Genomic DNA, 23,207 nt, shown 5'->3' with positions numbered 1-23,207 from the left:
TCAAGCAGTTATAGCAAACTTTCTCTTTCGCTAATAACAGCCTGTTTTCTCTCTTGAACCTCTAGCATCACTGACGCCTTTTTCAAAGCCTCACCTGCATTTGCAAACACTGTTTTCCAAATCACTGGTATGATTAAACCATTCCCTAGGTACTATCACACCAAAACCCTTGCCTTTAAATCAGTCCCACTGCCAAACTTTGTACTGTCTCAATTCAGTACTTCATAAGCAGCTCAGAAGAAAGGCAATTCATCCCCCAAATCCAATCTCTTATCTCCTTTATTCTTTAGTGTATCTGTGTCAACCCCAGGGACTTCCCCCTACCCCACCTTAGAGCAAAGCAGAGAAAAAAGAACTTCATGAAAAACCATAGTTCTCTGACTTGATAAAAGAGCAAAGTAAAACTTTAACAGTTTGCATATACATAAATTCTCAATGTAAAGTAGTACTAAGTTTTATTCTGGATGGTAAGCTTACCGTCCAATTCCTACAAGGCATTCTACATCACTGATGACTCATTAGAACTACATGGTAGGCCAGGTACTGGGTTAATAAAAAGCAGTGGAAAAACCAGGGAGTAAAAGCAACTAGCAAGAGACTGTCCTGTGTTCAGTGGAGATGCAGCACAAGTGTAACTGAACTGGGATACTGAAGGCAGCCCCAAGATTTGAATTGCAGTTCCTATAAAAGTGACAAGACACAAGCTTGTTTTGTTTCCTTCATATATAGCAGTATAAACAGTTTCTATACCAGAACAGGTTTATAGTTAATTCCACAAAGCCTAAGCTGACTCTGCCATTCACCCCAGCACCAGTGTTCAAAAAATGCTAGCATATTTATGTGCCCATTTAGAAACTCCCAAGGACTAAAAGTGCAATCACATTTTGCACATAAGGTTTTTATTGCTCTGCAATAATTAGTTTTGACCTTATATCTATACATCTGCATACATGATACCAAGCCTTGCATCTTCATCAGTGGTAAAACAATGAAAGCCTCACCCAGTTCACCCCCTACAATATGCACGCCCCCATCAGGAATGGTCAATCCAGAAGTCCATGGTCCCCACCACAATCAGAAGACCTTGCAAGTGGATGACCACAGCCATGCTGTGCTGAAACCACACACCTGCAGATGAGAAAAGGTAATGGCTATATCAGACTGCAAAAGAGTATTTACAGACACCATTTATATTATACAATCCTAATGGCATCTTGTGAAGACCAAGTACAACTCTCACATTTAAACACCACTTTTAAAAACTGTTCTGGTGCTCACTTGGACAGCTGATTACAACAAACTTTTTACTGCCTGCAGACAAAAAATTCTGCCTATCACATTCTGCCTAAAGCAGTATTGCTACCATGAAGTATGCCTCCCTGTATTTTACCCTAGATATAAAATAATGTAGGGTAAATGAAATAAAACCCCACACCTGCTGAAGTATTAACCCAGAAATGGTTTCTGTACTAGCTATTCATCTAAGGATCCCTATGCTCCCGCCTCACGTTTTGTTTATGAATACCACTTCATAGCAAGATGAGTAAGTTTTAGGACACAACTATAAGTTTCAGAAGATGTCCTTAGCACTAGTATTTCAAAACACAGTGTCTCAGATCTTCAGTCAAGTTTGGTTTTGTTTTTGTTTTTTTTTAATGCAGCATGAGCAGAAATAGGAAAGATTTGAACTAGACATAAAGACAATTAGACACTGCAACGAATTCCAAGGAATACTGCATCATCTCTCTTTCTAGCCAAAAGACACATTTCAAACAAAACACTGGACTACATGCAGTTCTTATTTGCATGTAGAATCCTCAACTAGATCTTAAGCAGCACTCACTTCTTCCTTTAAAAATTGCACAGATTCAATCAATAACTACACAGGCAAATTCTTTGACTGAGCAACACAACACTGAAATTGGATCCTGAACTTACAATTTCTGTAACAAGAATACTGTACAGCTAATTCCTCAACACAAACATTCCCTCAAAGCATAAGACTTAGTATTTTATTTCAGACTCCTGTTTTTCCTCTAGATTATACAAGTAAACTAACAAAACTGACACCAGTAAAAAACTACATTTGGTCTCCTCCTCAGCCAGAAACCAAGACTTACTCAAAGTATTCAGTGACAAAAGTGAAAAGGTGTCAGCAAACATAAGTTACCCTCCCCAGATCAAGATCCTCCCGTTCTCCCCAAGATTACAGGACACCGAGAATGTAATTTTCATCCTCTCAACAACATCTCATGTAACAGTGCTGTCAATTCAAATTGGTGGTGAGACTAGGACAGACCAACATGGAAGCAGAACATAGACAATTCCAACAGAACAGAAAAAATATTTTTCTATAATAAAACCTATTCGAATTACCAAGTGCAATTAAAGAAATAAATACTCATTACTGAAAAGAATTCTTCTCAATCATTTGATCATTTACCTGTTCTGGTTTCCCCTCTTTCCTGTAACACACTAAAGGTAAGACATATACTCTTAAACCCTGAACTAGCAATGAGATTTGGGAAAAGGGTTTAAGTCACATGAAATAAAGCCGGTTTTTCCTAAATAAAATAATATTTGAAAAAATCTACTTTAATGAAACTACTGTTTTTTCCTCCAACTGAAAACATATGGCCTTTGTTTTAAGAATATAAGTATTTAGAGAAATATTAAACACACTGCCTCTGCAAGAATTAACAAAAAACTGAGTTTTAAAGTAAAACTTCAAAAGCTAAAAGAAAAGCTACAATTAACAAAACCAAGGATCTACGCTTATACTCACCAAGAAGAAACGTGTTGCTTATATGGCTGCAAACATTCCAAACATTGTTGTATAACTACAAGGAAGGAAAAACATAAGTCATGTGAATTCTGAGACTAAATGTAGTTTAGAGTTCAAAAAATGTTTTCTTTACAGCCAACAATATTCCAATCATATAATAGCACCTCCAGAACATCAATTTAATCTGAAAATATTTCAATACAGAGGGTCAGCAGGCTGCTGTGATCCAAATTTGAGAGAAACCTGGAGATCCTCACAGACACACAGACACTTCCTCCACATATCCACATGAAATTTCTCCATCCTTTGCTAAACAAAAGCCACTAGTAACTTTATCATTACTCCTGCTTTGGTGCACCAAGTATTTCAGAATAACCCCATTAACTAGACAAGTGGTCAGTGTAACTACCAAACCCTGTATATACAAGTAATTCAAAATTCAATGTACTGCCTGCAGACATTTAAAGAATAGATCACTGACAGTAAATTTATCATATGAGCCAAGTTGTACTTAAAGAAAATTACAGTCAGTTTTATCTACTACATGTATAATTTTAGGTGAAATAACAGGCAAAAAATCTAGCACAGATGATCATAAGTTCACTATCTCTTCCAATGGATTGCTAAATAGTAAAACAAGAGTTCCTACTGTTGGGTGTTCCTACCCCCCTTTATCTCATCTGCCTTTTTTTTCTGCTTTCCCTTTCTCTGGTATTCCAAGTCTTAACTGCTCTCCCCATTTTTCTATCTAACTGCTATCTGGCAGATAAAACTTCGAAACAAATGTATCTGAAACATTCAAAGATACTTAAAAGCAAATAATCTGCCCCAAATCTTACACCCTCTTTTCCTGCCAGGAGTTTAATGAGAACTACTACCAAGAAATACACTACATCAATTATACTCCTATCACCCAAACAGTCTTTAACTCTGAGGTGAGTACCTAAAAAAAGAGAAGGCTTCATTTCTGAAGTGCCAAATATGTGAAGTAGTCCATAAACAAACTCAAAAATGCCAAATCTGAGTCAAGGGGTCAAAATGCCTGAGTGTTCCAGATTTGGAAGTACATCAAAATTCTTTTTGAAAAATGATTACAGCAGACTGGGATTCGCACAACTGAAGTCATCACTTCTGATGTAACACACAATTCCTGCACATACTGGTGGATATCTGCTGCAGTACCATGGTAGTTAAACTTTAATAAGTCATCTTTCAGTACAGGTTATTTAAAAAAAAACCAATCAAAACCCTACATCAGATAGAAGCCTTCAACAGGCTCAAATTACAGATATACTCTTATTTAACAAGCATGGCTTTTCAAGATGTGTCATGGTAAGATTGGTGCTTTCTGGATATTTTAAAATCTTTTAAACATTCAGAGACAGGAAAAAAAGTCTTGAATTTAGAAATATTTCCAACCACTAAGAAAGAAGCATCTTAACAAATCAGAGAGAAAAAAAAAATTATATGAAACACTTCTTTCATTGAAAAAGCCTCTAGCAACTTAAGACTCTAAACATCTCTATGGTTTTAGATCATCCTAGTTAAGAAAGAATAAATTTAGTGTGAAGGATATTTTAAGGTGCAAACTAATACATCAGACAGCAAGAATTCTTTCAAGCAAATTAAGAGTTCAAATGTTTAACAACTAAAAGACCTACAGACAGCTCAAGCAAGCTGTGTTGTTTCTTACAGAAGCACAATCTCCAAATCACCAGAGTTCACCCCATCAATCCATCTATGTCTAACCATGTGAACAAACACGAGCCAAGATGACCAAATGCAGTCCTCTCCTGTCAAGGAAGACATCCTCAGTTGGATACACATTCATCACATGGCAGAGGGGTCTGCATTTTGGTCATATGAAAAATAAAGTTTCTCCAGAACAGTTTCTTCATCCACAAATCCAATTCATGCCAATACATTCAAGGCTTCTCTGGACTACAGGATGGGTGGCAGAAACAAGCTACAGCTATCTGAATTGTTCTGAGAAGTCTAATTTAGCTCGCAGATTGGGGAGCCCAATGCAATTTCTACTAAACCAAAATTGTATAAAACCACTTCACAATGCTAAATGCATCCAATGTAACTGTCCTCAAAAAGATACTTTTGTCCTGCCTAACAGGTACCTATGGGATCACAGTACCCTCGTCAAATAAAAATGGAATCAGGAAAAGGAAAAAACGGACTGATTTTCATTGCCATTCCATACTCCCTCAGAAGCAAAACCAACAAAAAGTCCCACAGAACTCCTTGGACACACTTACTGACAGTAAGACTATATTTAAATATTTGGCTTAGGGTGGTGTTGCAGCAGCCTATGGTTGAACCTACTGAACAACCCTGGACAAGATGTTAACTGTCAGAGTAGACTTGCACAACAGATGAGGAAAGGAACCACATGTGGGCTCAAAAACTCATGACAATTTCATGATTTTGCGAACACAAAATGTTTCTTCTTAAAAGAATATACCTTTAAAAAATGGGCAAGGTCCAAGAACATGACTTCCATTCGCCTACGTATTGTCTGTTTGGCTACAACACCTAGATTAGAGAATCTAATACCATTCTGCACTTGATGCCAATGTTTTAAAGTCAGTACAAACATTTAAGTATTAGGTGGATCTGAAATACTACCACCTACATCCCTGTTGAAAGCAATACCTCAGTATTCTAGTGAAGACCACATTTGGAATACAAATTTAATACCTAAGACCATGTGTTGGTCAATAAGCTGACCAGCTAATTCCTCAGTTTGACCAGTCCTGCCCCCAGCTTTGAGGTTGCTCTGGGTACTCCACTTAGAGCAGATTGTTGAGCCTAAGATTTTTCTTATCAGTGAACACCAACATGTATTTTAGCTATCAGAGGAAAAGATTATGAACAAAAATGGAAGCCAGTAGGAAAGAAAAAAAATGATCTGGTAGCAGTACCTGCAGGAGTAACTGGACTTGGACTTTTGACTCTTAGAAGAATTCTACCTGTAAAAACATCCATAAAAACAAAAACTGAGAAACACTTTTTCACAGATAATTTACAGCACCTGCAATATTATCCACTGAAAATCCCATAGTGCACTGTTTCCAGCCAATCAGTATATAGTGTTCTGACACTTAAACACAGCATTCTCAGTTTCATGATTTAATTGCTTCCTGACTAGACAGGGCCAAATCTACCCCACTTGCTGATAAATAAGAGAATATTTTCATGATAGTCAAATAAAGGGAAAACTTGCAAGTTACACTGCCATGAGCTTTGATGAAAAATTGTCTTCATTTAAGATAATGCATTAAGCAAACAAGTCATCTGTGTATGTGCCACACTGCAGGAAAGATGCGACTCCCCCATGTTATTACAAGGAAAGAAAGGGGTGCACTTCAAGGCTGCTTGTAGACTTGTCTCCCAGCTCAGAGATGAAAGGACAGCAGGAAAACCAGGAACAAACAAAAAATGTATCAATGCATCTTTTTGCAAGACTGATGACAGCAATACTGAGAAGGCAGAGCTGCTATCTAGGCAAAGCGCTGATATAAATGCAGATGATCACATAAAAAAAAAAGCAGTTAGCATCTTGCATTATGGTGAAGAAGCAATTAAAGTCTGATATACTTGCAGCCTCTGCTACGCTAAAAGAAGCCTTTAAGCTTTAAGTCTTCAGCTTTAGGACTAACAAAAAACCCTAACAAAGAACTGTGTTTTGAAACTAGTACTTTAACATCAGCAATAGGACCAGGAAACCTCTCTGCTAACTTCATACTGAAAATACACCCTACCCCACACTAAGCAGTAGTGCTTCCCCTTTCTTTTAACACAGGCTACCTAGACAGACGGAGACAGTTATATCTCTTTTTAACCATTTCATGGACCTACCTGAAATGGATTTCTTTAAAAAAAAAGACAGACTGCAGCTAGCTATACTGAAATAAGGCTGGCTGAAAGTTCTCATGCCCAGTAAAACCACACAAAGGCATGTCATCAAACTAACAAACCCCAAAAAGAAGTAATTATATTCAAACATACATTATTTTCTGCCACACACATCTGAAGTCAGTCCACATGGACACATTATACACCCACGTGCATAGACTTAAGTCTGGTGCTTGCATCCACAAAGAAACTGAAAAGCCACCAGTTCCAAAAGGTTTTTTGAGATATAGAGGCCATGTAGCTATGGGCATTTTGACAACAAAGACAAGCTAACACCTCCAAATCACTATTTCTTACCTGAAAAGTCTTTTCTTACATGAAGCACAAGAAGTCAAAATAAACCTGTAGGTAAGCAAGGAACAGAAGTATGAAAATTAAAAGGAATAAATTGAAAGGAAAGAGTAAGAAGTAGACTTTTTCAACTGTTGAACGAACTAGTACAAGCACTTCACAAGACTTCTCAATACGATGCACCATTAAGTCCAACATATATGCAACTTTTTTCTTAAATTAAAAAGACAAAACAAACAAACAACGCAACATTGTACCCTCCCGATTAGGCAACCATCAAGAATGCAGTTTAAATACTGATGACAACCACCTGTAGGGCTGAACACTAAATCCGTCCCCCCACCACCTCATGTTTATTCTTTAGCTCAGCTCACAACACTGTTGCACAAGTGCTAGCATCTGTGCAGGACAGTGCCATATGTGCAGAAAAGAGGAGACAAGGGGCAGAACAGCTTTCCTAGAGCAAGTGTCAGCTCCTGTCAAGGTCCCACAAATTACAGCTAAAGACCATACCAGACTTCTATAGATACAGTTATAAATAAAATATGCAGCTATAGAAAATTTATCACTCCCTGATATCCTTGAATGAAATCAGAGATTGCACTCTCCTTTCCTGACCAAGGGGGAGAATTTAGATCAATATCATGGCCTAGGTTATCCAGGAACTACAAGAGCACAAGGAAGTGCTTCGTAAAACTTATCCAATCAAAGGTAAGAATTAATTACATGCTTCTTGTATTTCAGTCAAGGCAGCACTGTTACGAGAAGCTACTGTTCTAGTCTCATTTCCAACATGACCTTAACTAACTACTCTAGATTACAGGCAAGCAGATTTTACTCTCAGACTGATCAACTAAAATTTTATTTCCATTCTGGAGATATCAACAAAGTTATGAGCGAGAATGCAAACTGAACTCTTCCACAAACTGACTTTGGTCAAATAATGACTATTTATCTAAGCCACCTTCAATTCCAGAACTACTAAAAAGTCACACAAAAATTAAAGAGAGAATTATACTATGAGTAATCATCACTGCAAGTCTTCTCGCTTGGCTTTTTTTTGGAAACTGGTCCTGTGAAGGGATCCTTGCTCATTATAGAAAATTAAAAGAACACAGGTCAAAAGCATTTGTTATAGAGATGCTCAGTTACAACCTTTTGTACAGATAACTACTGAAGGTTACTTCAAGTCATTAGTATTGTTTTTAACATCTGGTTTTATTCTCCTACTGCATATAACACCAAGTTCTGTACAAAGAAAAACAACATCTATTTTAACCAGCTTTGACTCAACAACATTAAAATATTGCTCCTGATCTATATTCAAGTGTTTAGGCTAAAAACAACAGCCTGGGATCACAGAAATATCTCGGGTACCAGGAAGATTTTTCAAAAAGTGAAGGAGATAGAACTGTTTCCCAGAATTGTACTGACAGCCTGCTTCGATAAACCAAGCCCTGCTATGGCTACAGTTTGCACATTCATGCCAAGCCAACTGGTACAGTAATCCATTCTGGTGGCATTATACTATATCTGAACCTAGGCCTCTAAGGAAAAAGAATATGGTGCCTCCCAATTCTGTGCATTAAACAGGTATGACATGAAGCAGCTTTCAGCTTAGTGCAAGGATCCAGCGTTAATTCTATTCCTTAAAGACGTTCTGAAAGGACCAAATTCAGGAGGATGGAGATGTGCTCCAGACCTTACAGGACACAAAAAGCCCAGAAGCCTCCAGCTGACGGTACTGACTACGGAAACCAACTCTGGCTGCGATGAACACCTTGCGGGGCAGGTACCTGCCTCACGCGAGTGGTTCATCCCCCGGGGCCGGGCGAGGAGCAGCCGCAGGCGCCCCGCCGAGCCCCGCCCCGGGACGGGCCAAGCCCCGCCGGGACCGGGACCGGGACCGGGACCAGCCCCGCGCCGACAACACGACCGCACCGCCGCGCCCGCAGCCCCCTCGGCCCCGCCGCTCCCCCGCAGCTCGGGGCCCGCGAGGCGCCGCTCCCGGCCCGCGCAACCCCCAGATCGCCCCGGCCGCCGCCGCCAGAGCCCCCGCGCTCAGGCCCGGCCCCCGGCCCCGGCGCCGCCGCAAGGTCACGCGGCCGCCCCCGCCGGACGGGCCCTCGGCGCCTGCGCTCGGCCCGCACATACTCACCTGCCCGCGCCGGCCGGGCAGCTCCGCGGGCCACCGGGCGCGGGCGGCGGAGCTGCAAAAGGGAGGGAGGGAGGGAGGGAGGGAGGGAGGGAGAGGGCGGGCGGGCGAGGGCCGGCCCGGGGAGCCCGGCCTCGGCGCGCCAGGCCGCGGCGAGGCGGAAGCGGCCCCGGCTCCGCGCCCCGGGCCCGCAGCGGAGGAGGCGCCGCCCGGCCCGGCCCGGCCCGGCCCGGCCCTTTGTGCGCGGGGACGCGTGCCAGCCGCGCCGCGCCCGGCCTGGCCTGGCCTCGCTTCGTTGCGGGGCAGGAAGAAAAGGGAAGCCCAGCCCAGCCCGCCCGGGCGCCGCCGCGCTCTTACCGAAGGAGCTGCACAGGAAAAAGGGTTAAACCGGAGCCGCCCCACCGCAGGCCCGGAGCCGAACCCGCCGACACCCACCACGCAGCGCCACAAAATGGCGGCCTCGCTGCGGCGCTGCCTGGGAGGGGGCGGGACCCGGGCAGGGGGGCGGGGCATAGGGCAGGGGCGGGGCCTGGGAGCCACGCCCCCCGACGGCCACGGCCGCCCTCGTTCCGCGTGGAGGCGGCGGCCGCGCGCGCGGCGGGGGCGCTGAGGGGGCGCTGGCGGCCGCGCGCGCCGCCGGCCCGTCCCCTGCAGGGCAATGGCGCCGGTCCTGCAGCCGACCTGCAGCTGCAGCTGCAGCCTCTGCCCCTCCTGCGGCCCCACCGCAGCCCTTCGGGCCCCTGTCCTGCGTGCCAGCGACCACAGCTGTGCCACGGCCTTGGGAAAAATCCACAGTGCAGCATCAGATGGAGCGCTCTGTGGGCAGGAGCATGAGGCGTTTCAGGGGTCCGTACACGGGTGGAATACAGGCCAGACACTTTCACTCTGCCGTGAACCCGGGTGTCTGGGCTGTGGGCACTCCTCTCAGCAGCTCTCGGCTGGACTTTGTCCCCTTTGCTGATGTCCCATCTCCTGGGGAGCCCGGACTTGGCCTCAGTGCTCCAGGTGAGGCCTTACCAGCGCTGCCCAGACGGGGCTCATTAACATCCCTCAACTGCCTGCCTGCCCTTGGTACTGGCTGTTCTGTAGATACAGAATTCCGAATTGTACAGGGGGGGGGGAAAAATATATATTTTCAGTTTTATGCTAGATTAAGGCCAAAACCAGACTGACAGATCAAAAATCTTTGTAGGCTGAAGATCTGATTGTCAAATATTACAGTGTTTGTCGCTGTGGGTGGGTAAGTTCTTCTGGTTGAGGTGGTTTTTCCTGGGATAATCCGTCATTTTCTGCTCAGGTCCCACAGACAAGTGGGTGCCAGGTTTCAGGATGAAAAGAGTAACTCCTGCTGCCAAGGTGTCTGCAGAAGCAGGACTAGAGCTACAGGTGCTGCCAGGCTCCAGAGGAGAGCACAGCACCTCCCCAAGTCCAAGTGCTTTTCTTTCCTGTCTTCCTCTTCCCAAATAGCCACAGGAACTGCTGTCACTGCACAAATCTGGCTGCTCCCATGACGTCAACCTCAGACCAGTGCCATGAGCAGCACAGGACCCAGTGAGCACAAAGAATGGTTTAAAGCAGAGCGGTCCCCGTCGCTGTACAGCAACATGTTTGTTAAGGCTTCTCTGACAGAGAGTGTGAGCTGCGTGCTGGAAATCTGCGGAAGCTGAGTGGCTTGCTAAAAATACTGTAACAGGGGAAAAAAAAAAAAACAACAACAACAAAAAAACGTGGCAGAAAATGTAGTTATCAGTTTGGATTTATTTTTTAACCTGGAAATCTCACATGTGGTTTTAATGTTGCAGGTTTCCAGAAGCAAGATAAAAAAATGCAGGAAGAATTAGACTAGAAAGCAGCTAAAAAATAACTCCAAAGTTTTAAGGGAAATTGATTTTTTTTTCTTCTTTTAGCAAAATGTCAGCATAGTGTTTGTATATTGGGTTTTTTGAGAGCACTACATTTCATTCAGGAGTTTTCATCATTAAAAAAAGCAACCACAACTCTTAGCACATCTGCCATGAGAAGCTCCCAGCGAGGCATCCTCCAGCTCTTTCCCTTCAAGGTCAGCTCTAAAGCTGCGCTACCAAAGAGCTGGCCTTGAGCACCTGCAGCCATGCTGCTGGCCCTTTGCCTGCCTGCCAGAGGGCTGAACTTGTTGGCTGGCCTCCCCGAATCTCAACAGAGAAAATCAGGCACGTGGCAAGGGCAATACACCCAGCCAGCCTTCTGCCTCTGCTCTGGCACCAGACAAACTGCGCTCAGAAAACGCTGCTTGCATTGACTATTCAAGGAGGCCAAACCAGCTCTAGCAAGCAGTCTGTGAGGCCAGCCTGTGTGCTGGGCTGGAGTAATCCACTGCAGGAGACTCTCCCCTCCTCCCAGCTGGCCAAGGGGCCAGCGTGGCAGCTGGGAAGGGGGGGCTCTGTGCCTGCAGGGGTTTATCTTCACCAGCACAAGGGAGCCCTCGGATTCCTCCGTGCAGCCCACGTGGGGTCACTGCAGACTGCACGCCTGGAGCCCGGGACTGCGCTGCTGCCAAGAGAGGCAGCGTGTTGTGCAGATCGGCAGCCCTGGTGGGGACTAGATGAGGGTCAGCACGGGTCGGGGGGCTTACAGAGTCATCTGGACATAGTCCCTGACCTCCACACCAAAGCGCATGCAGTAGTCCAGGGATGAGTTTTCTGTGTCCAGCTCTCCCCACCATGCCTCACCCTGCTCATACCTGCTCTCGTCAGAGCATTGCTGGAGGTCCCCACAGGTCTGGCTGACCTCCAGGCCTGGTCCCAAGGTGCACATTAGGGTGAGAGATGAGGGACTCACCAAGTCAACGTGCCTTCATCACAACAGCACTCCATCTGGGCAGTTTCTAACTCAGGACAGTTTCTCGCACCTTCTTTGTTGGCCAAAGCATCCAGAGAGGCTGGAAATTGGCTGCAGATCTCTAGGGAAGGATGCCCACCCTCAGCCTGTGCCCTTGGCCAGGGCAGGTGCAGCCCTGTCCATGGAGGGACATGCAAACAAGCGGGCACTCCTGCATCAATGCACCTAGACTGATTCAATTCAGCTGGAAGTAGGGGGGAGGCTGCAGCTCACTTCATGGCCGTGTCCTCTTTGGGGCTATCTGCCTGCAGGTGATGAGACCCTGCTCTATAGGACCCTCTGTGGCTCTGGTGCTATAGGGCCTGTCAGGCCTGTGCTCTTCTGAATGGTTAGCCTGCCCGGGGAGTAGGGAGGTAGTTCACACTCCAGGGACACCCCAGCCCAGCATTTGGGTACCATTTGCAATTGAAGCACCTTTATCTTCCCCAGCAGGCACCAGGGGCAGGTCATTTGAGGGTATAGACCTTGCGGCTGAAACAATCCAATAGCTCACTGCCCTCAAAAAAGAGGGCCCTGCTCTTCCACGCCCAGCCATGACCCACTCGGTCTCCCCTGTTGCTTGTGAGCTGAATGAAGCACCAGACTTGGCACAGGTGGGATGGAGGAAATGGAGCTGAGTGGAGGTGAGCTAATATAAGCCTCTAGTTCTCCTTTGGGAAAAGTAGTAGCTCATAACACCAGCCTTAGTCTTGGGCCCTGAATCCTGCCGGCCCCAGCAAACCCTGACAGCTGAGGTTGCACAGTCCTCAAGTCCTCAGCCCTCAGACACAAGGTCCCTGTACCATGACAGTAAACACTAAGCACTTCGGACAAAGTGGGATGGCTTTGATGGCGAGACAGAGGAAGCTCCAGTTGGAGGCCGGGGCAGGAGGAGCCCCTGGGAAATTCAGGTTCAAACCTTTTCAGGCTGGGCAGAGTCTTTAGCTGGTGCCCTGTGCTTTGAAAGAAAAAGTCCAGCTGACGAGTGACTCAGTGTGTCCCAAGAGTTTTCCTGCACTGCCACCTGGAAGCACTCAACTCCAACAGGGTCCGTATGTGGTCCACCTCACTCTGAATGCCTCTGCTTTTCCCTGTCCCCTCTTGATGCCTGGGATGGTTCCCCAGCTGTCTGCAACCCCACCCAGTTCTCTCCACCATTAACTGTGGTTGACAAATGCTACGGGACAACAGGGGCTCTAAAAGCCAGCAACGCTCAGCAGCTAAATCAGCTTTCTCCATCTTAACATTGATGGTTGTCCCACAGACAGTCTACGGGTGTGCAAGAGCCTGAGCCCTGCTCTGCAGAGCCCCAGCTCAGTGCTGTCTACAATAGCCAGTTCTGCTGAATCTGCCAGTGCTTTGCTGCACACACATCAAACCCGCACAGGGACAAGGACTCTCCCGTCTCTGCCTCCCTCCGGCGCTGCAGGCCTCCTGACGCAGGCTCGCCTGTTCCTCTGGTCTCTCTCTTCCCACAAGGCTGATTCAGTGCAAAGCTCAGCATGAGGATTAAGCTAAAAACCTACATGAGGATTAGGCTACAAACTGGCCGCCCGCTGCCCTGGATTTTGGGGGATGTGGTGCAACCTTTGGGCACTTCTGGTTTGAGAGAGAAATGGAGTATCTCTGGTGGGCCAGGAGGAGGAAGACGCTTCACATTTACAAGGAGAGGGAAGACTCAAGGAAGCTTCTCTACCAGGAGGGGCGGCGGGTGAGCAGGATAGGTTACCACATCCTGTAAAACACCAGGCAGTTGCCAAAACTGAGCTCGACCTTCCTCCATCTCAAACTGAACCTACAGAGAAGTCGAAAACCCAGCCACGATCCCCCAAAAGCTGCCTAACTTCTTCACGACCAGAGGTGGAACATGGACAGCAGACCTGAGGGCATGGTGTCTGCAAGGAGTAGCTGGGAGAATTGCTTTTACCATTTTTGTTTGCAGATTGCCAGGACACAATCACAGAGACAGCAAAAGCCTCATGCCAGGCTCTGTGAAAAGCAGACTTAAATCAGCCAGAAGTTCAACAGCACCAGCAAGAGCACCCAGCACCACAAGGGTGCTGGCCCCATCCGGACACATTACACTTCCACGACCAGTGGTAAGTCTTGGACAAGCTGCAGGTGCCTCAATAAGCCAAAGACAAGTGAGCTATGTCCCAAACAGCCCTCTGGCACAGGGTCTTACTGCACTGCTGGTGAAAGCTGAGAACAAACCACAAACTCACTATGAGCCCAGCTGCTACCCTGGCCATTGACTCTGTAAGTGATCCAGGTATCAGTGATCCAGGTATCAGGCCAAGGTGACTGCCGGAGTGAGCCCAAGTCTCTGAGCCACAGCTGAAGCACTTGGTTTGGGGGCTTCTTTGGTCTGGCCAGTATCAGCTCATTTCATAGCAAAGCACTTAAACCTCAGGCTGCAGACATCCATCTGGGAAAGGGCTGTGTAAGGTTATGGTGGTATTGGTCTTTCTTCTCCTCTCACTTGTCATTGCCCCTCTCTGAAGGCTACAAGCCACCCACCACCTCCTGCCAGCAAGGCTGGTGTGAAGACCCAGTGATTTGGCTAGCACAGCTGATCTTGAACTGCTGGAGTAACTAAGCAGCCCTTACCAGCTTTGCCTGAAGTGTACAGTCTTTTCCCAATGTTGCCAGGACAGTGACCATCCCCAGTGCACCAGCAGCACCAGCCAGACCCAGGGCAGTGACTCGTCACTGCATGGCTGAAGTGGCACAGCCAACACTTGTGCTGCAGCCCCACCATAGTGTGCAACCAGTGCGAGTCTGGAGCACCAACACAGGCTGCTCCCAGTGGCTTCTTGGAGTGAGGATGGAAGAAAGATCAGAGGATCCTGCAGTCTGAACTTAAAAATGTCCCAGGTGGGTCAGCCCAACAGCAGAGACTATGCAGGGAAACGTGTGGCCACCTCCTGCAGGACATCCCTCTCTTCTGACTGCCCATTTGTGGAGCTATTGCCCACAAACTTCTCTAACTTCTTTTTGACCCTGAAAAGCTCCAGAAGATCCTGTGTAAAGAAGTATTGTCCTTTATCTATTTTAACCTGTTCTCTTCCAAGTTTCATTCAGTGTCCCATAGTGGCTGCCTGAGAATTAAGAACAGAACCAGCCCACAGCTTGGTTTCCAAGTGTGTATGTCATGCTGATTCCCAAATGCTATTCATGAACACTGACATTCAGGCTGAAATCTGTAGCTCCAGGTGGACATGACAATGCTTCAGAAATTCACAAAAAGAATTGAACAAGACAACCATGGAGATTGTATTTATTATTACAACAGAAGAAAGGCTGCTTTACTGATTTGTATTTACAAATCTGTTGTCAAAGAAAATAATATCCAGTGTCATTTATTAGCGTATTTTACAGCCCTGGCAGGAAGTATTAATTTGTAATAGCAGCAAATGCCTATGGTTTGATTAACTGCTACAGCTAAGTGCAAGGAATAACATGGATCACCTGTGGGGTGGCTGGCTGCAGGCAAAGCCCAACACAGGCACGTGCATCTTCAGCCCAAAGAACAGGCACCACACAGCTGCTCCAGCCCATAGGGCAGGCAGGATGTGGCATCCCAAGCCTGTTCAGCAATTCAAATTTTAGTACAATATGGCAGAGCCGGTAACCCCCTGCCCATCTCTACATTTCTGGGAAAGTAGCTTCACATCTGAAGTGTAAGTCGTTCAGCACTGCAGAAGGCCCAACTGAGCTGAAAGGCTTCAAAGCACTGGGATGGGATGGGATGGGATGGGATGGGATGGGATGGGATGGGATGGGATGGGATGGGATGGGATGGGGTGGGATGGGATGGGATGGGATGGGGTGGGATGGGTGTGCAACACAGACCCTGGCACATTTCTGGGGGTATGTTTGACAGAGCTAATCCTGACATGGGAGCAAGATTTCCTGGCCCACTGGACCACAGAAGCATCTGGTACAAGGAAAGGAACCACAACCCTTGTTCAGCTGGGCACAAACTGAACTCCTGCTGTGGAGTTCATCCGAGTGAACACGTGCCTTGGAAACCCTGTTCGCACACATCAAGAGATCCAAGCAGCCAGTAGGCTCGGGGCACTCTCTGCACGTGGCTCTTTAAGCCCAAACATCTGGTACAAATTCAGACATCAGCTTTAACCCTCACTGCTGGAAGGGCTCAGCTCCCCATTGCAACCAGGAGAGGATGATCCCAGGTCCCCACTTGAAAGGGAGGAGGACGCAGAAATGCAAATGCAACCTTGGATGCTATTGGCAGACAGCATTGCAAAAGTAACGTCAACATGCAGCTTTATGCAGCAGATGTGACTCCAGCAGGGAAAACACTTCAAAGGAAGAGTAACACCAGGATGCCACAGAATTAGAAATTGCTGCTTGATAAGGAACATGCAACACTATCTGAAGGTTGCGGGGAAATCCACGTGCTGCTTCTGAAAGACACTGAACTTGCTGTGCCTCACTTCTGGTGGCACATACAAAGCTACAGTGGTTTAATAGCAGAAGTGAGAATGCTGAGCTTCCAGCCTGACACCACTCCTGCGCAGGCTCCACCACACCCCAGCTGCTCAGACCTGCCTCTTCTCTTCCCTTCCTTCCCCTTCCCTACTTCTCTGCAAGACCCATGGGAATTTGGTGGGACGAGCATAAGGTACCACAGTTGACTCCAGGTAATATCAGCATTTTACAAGTACACAGCAATGCTGCTGCTCTGCCTGGAAGGGCAGATCCGAGCACAGGGGCACTTCTTAATGTTGGTTGAGGGCCTTCCCACCTTTCTTTAGACCTGCGCTGAACTAGGAGGGTGGGTAAAACTGGTATTTGGTCCTCAGCAGAATGGTGTGGCAGGGACGTGGTACCAGGAAGGGTGGGTGCTGGAGCGGTGGAGGCTGCTCTCAGCATGGTCTCAGATGCTTTTTAGGAAACTGGTGTTAGCTCATGCTACCCATAGCAAAAAAAGGGCTGCAAGGCTGCTGGGGCTGCCCAGCATTAGGCCCTCGTTAGAAGGATGCCAAAGAGGTTGTTTATCTATGTGTTGGCAGGTGTGTGGCCTTCCTCTGTCCCCAGCCCCCACAGCGTTGGTGGGTGCTGGTTTAGCTCAGCACAGAGCTGTTCCCACATGCTGCTGTGCAGCTCTGAAGCTGCCTAAAGGTGGATATTGTGCAGATCTGGCCTGCCAGGGCTCCCAGCTGTGGGATGTCAGCCTATCCAGCCACCAGCAGCAGAGGCTCAAACACCTCCTCTCCCTGGGCTTCCACTGACCAGGGCAGTCCAAGGAACCCTTACGCCTCACCGAACTCCCTGCACCTTCACATCCCTCTACCAACAGCACTGTGGGGTGTCAGAATAAGCCTCATGCCTCCAACCAACACTCTGCAGAGGTGAACCAGCCTGGCTCCACAGCAGTGGGATTATCCCCAATGAGGCAGCATCTCCCCCAGGACCAGCTCATGCCACGACAGGAGCGATGTCCTCCTACCTGAAGCCAACTCTGCCTCCAAAAGGGAGACAGAGATTCTTAGTGCCCCAGGTAGCAGTTTCTCACAGATGTCACAGCCCTTTCAATGAGCAACTGGTCCTGTGGCTCCGAGGAGGAGGGCTGCCCGCCTCTCACACACACTGGAAGGCCAGAAACCGCAGAATCTGGCCTGGCATGTACAAGGACTTACTGGTGCTGAACAGCCCAAGCCTTTCAGAAGCATCTCATTCTTGTTCTCGAGGTCATATGCTGGGATATGCTCAGAGGCTAATCCAGGGTGTGACAACAGCAAGGACAATGGAATAAATTTAAGTGGAGGGGAGAAGACTTCAGGCACCCAGCGACTTCCCAGAGCAATGTTTGGGACCCCAGGGCCAGTGGCTCAAACTAGCCCTTTGATGAAGCTCGTGTCCAAGTGCACTATCAGCATGCGAAGAAAGGACATTTCTTTGCGTGTGTTCTCAAAGATAACACGAGGGTCATCAGACTGGCAGCGCAAGCAGTTGGGGGCCATCACCATGGCCAGGTTATTCACATCCATCTTCGTCCTGCCCACATTTGATGGCTGAGCAAAGATCTGCAGATAGTAAGAAGACATTCAGCTGGAGCAGTGGAAAAGGGCAAGAGATTTCAAACACGTGGCCTAAGAAGATGTGCAAGGAGAGCAGAGATGTGGCCTCCCTGAAGGACAATGCCCCAACAGCCACACATTAATAGGGGAAGACCACTATGCTCTGACATAGCCAACAGTGTGAGATCCTCAGCAGACAGGGAACATCTTACAGATCTTAACCTTTGAGACCAGCCCCATGTTCTACAGGATCAGGAACACAGTTTATTGCTCCCATAAGGAATAAGACCAGCTGACCCCCGCTCCATCAATTCCACCTTAAATACAAGTGAGGGGCCCTAAAACCCTGCTGATGGGCCCCCACAGCTGTCTTCCACTAACTGTGCCCCACAGGCTCCAGGCTCCTGGCTGACAGCACAGGCGCAGGACTGCGGGGGCTGCCTACCTGCAGGAAGTGTATGAGGTAACACAGCACCAGTCTGTTGAGCTCTGGCAAAAGCTGCACCACGGCCACCGCAGCGTCAGGGTTCTCATAGTTGCTGATACACTCTTTGTAGAACTGCTGGGGGATCACAGGTTCCTCCAGCTCCCGATACCAGAGCTTGAGAAGAGAGGCTGGGCAGAAAGCAGGGTGCATGAGAACAGTTCTGGTTACCTCCCCACCATCTTCAGAGGCAAACTTGGCAGCGAGACTTGGTACCCCAGGAAACAGAGGGCAGAGAAGGGATTCTGCACTTGTGCTGTTTCATCTTACTTCAGTCTTGGCTCTGAAATTTTCAGGCAGCCAAACTGGCCAGTTAGAGGGAAACACTGACTGTTATCTACCTGGTCCTCCAGGAGGTGGCTCTGGGGTTGCCTAAAGGAGAGGACAGTGAGACCTTGGAGCTAGAGTGCTGCTCCTGAATGACTCCCAGCCACACTGCAGGCTGCCCAGCCTGAACAGCCTCACTGCGCCACGGCCAGCTGGAGGCAGGGTTTCTGTGGGTGGTATTTGGAGAGGCACAAAAGGAAAACCCAGTTGATGAAGACAGCCTGTGTGCACATCCCCAAGTAGCAGCACACCTCCTGGGCTGCTCCTGTACCTTCCCCTCCACACAGTATGACGGCTGAGGCTGCGGCACATGTCTGCCATGTTCCCATACCTGGGATGTTGGGGTCACTGAGGCTGCTTGGGATTCTCCACTGATCCACCTGCAACTTCAATGCATTGACTTCATCTATGTCACCAGGTATCCTGCAAAGACACAGCAAAGGTGCTTTAAAGAGTGAGCAGGGCAACATGCCTGGTATGGCAGCTGGCTGGCAAACCATGGCTCCAAAGCTGCTTCTGGGGCCCCAGGGAGAAGGGAGCATGCACCAGTGGCAGCTACAGAAGCAGTTCCTCAGAGAGAACACGTTGTCTGTTTTCAGACACAGCTTTAAAGTGGGGGTAGAAAAACCACTTGTCTCCTTCCCACTAGCTCAGATACCAACTATCATTCTGTCCTCAGGACTGATTATTTTCTGTAACTAGGCCTCTCTGCAGCATGTTCAGTCCAAATATAGGAAGCATCTCTGGCTAAATATACCAAGATATTAGAAACCTTTACAGGGCAAAGTTGAGCCTTTTCCTAGCTACCTTAAATCAAGTTTAGCTGCTGAAAAACTAACACAAATAAATAAAATAAAAAAAGCAAACAACAACAACAACACACAAAAAAACCCAAACAAACAAACAACAAAAAAACCCAAAACAAGCAAACAAAAAACAAACCCAAACCAAAATCCTCATGTTTTGTGCATCGTCAATGCTGATGTGCTGCATTTGATGAACTGCTCTGACAGGAACCCAAGAGCTCATCCCTTCCCCACATTGGCCAACTACTATTGTTGATGAAAGTTTAATGCTTTTCCCAGGTATGTGCTGTCCTAAGTAGTTCATGCCACATCTATGCTGTCCCCTCTGTGCTAATGCATGCAAGTGGGCTCATCCTACTTTAAGAGGTGACTCCTGAACCTGGGAAAGGTCAGGTTTTGTCTAATCTGCGGCAGACTCTTATTCTCGGGGAAAGAGGAAGCATGTGGAGGTAAGTCTTGACTTCCCAGCTTTGAGGACTGACATGTGGGCGGCTCAAAAGTAACACAGTGCCCCAAAAGCTCACCTGAAAATCCCCTCCGTCTGTTCTCCTCCCAGGGCCAGGACCTGCTGCGATAGCTGTGTCTGCACCCAGGGCAGCTTGTTCCCTGGGTACATGTCCTGCTGACGCAGCATGATTTCCTCCAGAGAGCTGCCAAAGAGCGATGGCGTCACGATGGCATTCCTGGCATGTGTTATCTCTTCCACTGTGGGTTTACGGAGGCCCTGAGGGCAGAGAAGAGCTCAGTGCAGCTGTGGCACAGCCAGCCCACAGAGAAACAGTGACCTGGGGATGGTGGTGGTGAGCAGACAGGATGGAGAGGGCTGCCCACGCACACGGACACGTCGCTGGCCTCCTGGCAGCACAGTTCTCACTCTGCAGGCCCCCGCCTCCTAAAATCAGGGGGGGCTTAACTCATCTGGCCAAAGAGGAGCTGCTGCCTGTTGGCAGGAGACCACTTTGGAAAGTTTGGGCTGTTTTTGCAAGGGTTGTGTTGCCCTATTTTGCATATCAGGGGCGCTGCTCCAGCTGTAGCTCTACCTGCTGGCACGGCGGGAGGAAAGATGAAGCCCAGCCTGTCCCTGGCCATGCTGAGGTCAGAGGAGGGCACGTGTCCACCAGCTCAGCACTGGGCGAGCACTTGGCCGTGGGACAGATGAAGAACAGCCCTTTGAAGAAGAGGATTCCAGGTATGTCCGACTCCAGGGAATGCTTTCCTCTCAGAGGTGCTAAAGCTCTCTGAAAAGCAGGCACCAGGACCTGTTGCTTCTGAAAGACACTGACACTTGAAAGGGGCTTTGAATCTCCCCTGGCAGAGATTAAGAGCAACGCAGAGCGGTGGCACAGGGGTGAAAGGCTGCCCCACACGGCAGCCATTGGGCAGCAGCCCTGCAGCCAAGCAAGAGGCACGATATGGGGAAAGCTCCCGCTGACCCCTTGGACAGCAGCCACAGGGGCTGCAGTTGGGTGGGATGCATGTCAGGACATTTCCTGCCCTGCCCCCCAGGGGTGCTGGGAGCCTTCACCCGTCCCCAGGTATTTCAGCTATTTGCTTGCTGTACATGGAGTCCAGATGGCAGGGAGGCCTCACAGGGATTTGCAGAAATAAGAGACCAGATCTGGCTTGGAGACCTATGACGGACAGGCTAAGGACACCCGCCAGCTTTCTCAGCCTCACTCAGAACTGCATGGAGTAAAGGGAGGAGGGGGATTTCCAGATAATGCAGGGCACAGAGGCTGCCCCCTGCACCAGTCATCTCTACTGCATGACTTTTTGAACTGGGAATTAACAACCCTGCAACAGCTGCAAAACCCGGTCCCGTGCAAGCTCTCAGTGGCAAAGGGAGACTCCTCCCTCACTTGAAGAAACCAAATATTGGGCATCCCCTGCACAGACAGCTCCTCTTACCCTGGAGACAGGCAAACATCAGGTTTGTCCTCCACACCCCTAAGGCCAGGGAGCACCAGCCATGCGGCGGCCAGCATGGCAGGCACTGCTGTCTGCCGGGAGGATGGCAGGACCTGGCTAGCAGCATTCTCCCACGTGTCCACGGGGAGACAAGCCCTGAGCAATTCTCCCCTGCTTACTCTGTCTCCACTTTCCACCACTGGAGTGACCTCCAAGAGTCACAGGACCGACTGGTCTGGGACCTGGGAAGCAGCCCTACGGGTCCTGGAGCCGGGGCAGCCACTCACCTTTTTGCCTCCGGTGACGGCTACTTTCTGGAGTTTCCGGTAGCAGTACTTGGCATAGGTGCTGATGGGCAGACCTGGCAGGAAGGAGAAATGAGCCGTCAGCCTGCAGCACTGTGCACCCACCACACCAGAGACCTTCAGAGAGCACCAGCACAGCAGTTCACACCAGCACAAACAGCCGCCCTCATCCTGCGCAGCCTGTCGTGCGGGCAGGGCAGAGCCTGCCGAAACCTCACACCTCCCGGCCCTGCAGCCCCATGGCAAGCAGCATCAGTGCAAGCTGGTGCTTGGGCTTGGAGGAATTTGTCTTCTGGGTCAAGGCTCGTAGCTCTGCACCTCTCAGCCCCATTCCTGCAGATCTCCACCTCTTGCACAGGCAGCCTGACGCTGTCCTGACTCAACATGAGACACCCATTTGGCATTCGTAGCCCAGGCATGCATGCAAGCATGAGCCCTCACTCCTGGCCGTGTGGCTCGAGTTACGTGTCTCACAGACACAGAGCTGGGTATTTACATATTGCCATATCTCAGCCAAAGAACACAGAGCCAGCCTCCTGCCAGGAAAGATTTCGAAGTGTTTTAAATAAATTGTTTACAAATCAAGAACTGCAGTTCTGGGCTAGTGAGAGAGGCAGCAGGTGAGAAAGGCAACTGGGGCTGGAAAGGCGGCACCAGCAACAACAGTGAGCTCCGGATGCAAGGAGAGATGCAGGAAGGTGGCAGGGTCTCTGCCAGCTTCCCAAAGCCCTGCAGAAGGGTTCCTCACTCTCCCGCCTGCAGCATCCTCCAACCCAGCCCTGTGCTGTGAGGCTCAGGTGTGCTCTGTGATACAAGGCAAATTGGACACGCTGGAGCCTGGGAACTTCACTGCAAAAGCTGCAGCCCTCTGCAAGAACAGCTGCTCCAGTTGCGCTTGGTTCAGCGAACTCTGAGGGTGAGTGGAGCCAGGATTCACAGAGCTAATCCCCCCGTGACACCAGGAGCAATGTTTTTGCATTGACAGAGCACTGATTGCTGGGAGAGTTTTTCCAAAACCGTTGGCCTTCTGTTCTTTTTTGAGTTAAACCCAAATTGCTTGCTGAAAGCAGTGAATAGATCTGGCCTATTTGATTCCCTGCCAGGCTCAAAGCTTGCAGCAGAGTTCAAAATACTTGTGGCTTTTAAAATCTACATTTTGGTCAGATACTGTGTATTTCAGATCAGCCTTTCACGCGCCCTATGGCTTAGGTAAGCTGTTCAGGAGCCTGGAGTTCCTCAAATCCTCTAAATACAGAAGGAGGACAAGCTCTTCCCAAGCAGAAGAATTCACAAAGGTGAGAGATGTGCTTTCC

General features: G+C 48.4%; 2 protein-coding genes across 7 annotated transcripts in view; both read right to left on the bottom strand.

Moving 5' to 3' along the window:
- Nucleotides 1–9,632, bottom strand: part of PHF20 (PHD finger protein 20) — a 76,989-nt gene extending 67,357 nt beyond the window's left edge. For 2 of the 5 annotated variants that reach the window (XM_042800846.1, XM_042800851.1), the window contains exons 1-5: nucleotides 9,516–9,632; nucleotides 7,010–7,054; nucleotides 5,719–5,766; nucleotides 2,786–2,840; nucleotides 1,002–1,128 (exon numbers count right to left, since the gene is read on the bottom strand). The gene's annotated coding sequence lies outside the window, so the exon portion shown is untranslated. The remainder of the gene's footprint in view (nucleotides 1–1,001; nucleotides 1,129–2,785; nucleotides 2,841–5,718; nucleotides 5,767–7,009; nucleotides 7,055–9,515) is intronic. The other 3 variants (XM_042800847.1, XM_042800849.1, XM_042800850.1) reach the window with 3 other exon arrangements.
- Nucleotides 9,633–15,261: 5,629 nt separating this feature from the next.
- LOC104358208 (rho GTPase-activating protein 39) overlaps nucleotides 15,262–23,207 on the bottom strand; it is a 65,560-nt gene continuing 57,614 nt past the window's right edge. For both annotated transcript variants that reach the window (XM_042801119.1, XM_042801118.1), the window contains exons 6-10: nucleotides 21,877–21,950; nucleotides 20,206–20,405; nucleotides 19,207–19,298; nucleotides 18,510–18,679; nucleotides 15,262–18,070 (exon numbers count right to left, since the gene is read on the bottom strand). In XM_042801119.1, the coding sequence (XP_042657053.1) occupies nucleotides 17,876–18,070; nucleotides 18,510–18,679; nucleotides 19,207–19,298; nucleotides 20,206–20,405; nucleotides 21,877–21,950 (731 nt within the window). In that variant the 3' untranslated portion in view covers nucleotides 15,262–17,875. The remainder of the gene's footprint in view (nucleotides 18,071–18,509; nucleotides 18,680–19,206; nucleotides 19,299–20,205; nucleotides 20,406–21,876; nucleotides 21,951–23,207) is intronic.

The sequence above is a fragment of the Tyto alba genome, unplaced genomic scaffold, assembly GCF_018691265.1.
Source record: "Tyto alba isolate M040663 unplaced genomic scaffold, T.alba_DEE_v4.0 Super-Scaffold_33, whole genome shotgun sequence".
In the NCBI taxonomy this organism is placed as follows: Eukaryota; Metazoa; Chordata; class Aves; order Strigiformes; family Tytonidae; genus Tyto; species Tyto alba.
This window is presented reverse-complemented; position numbering and strand designations above follow the sequence as displayed.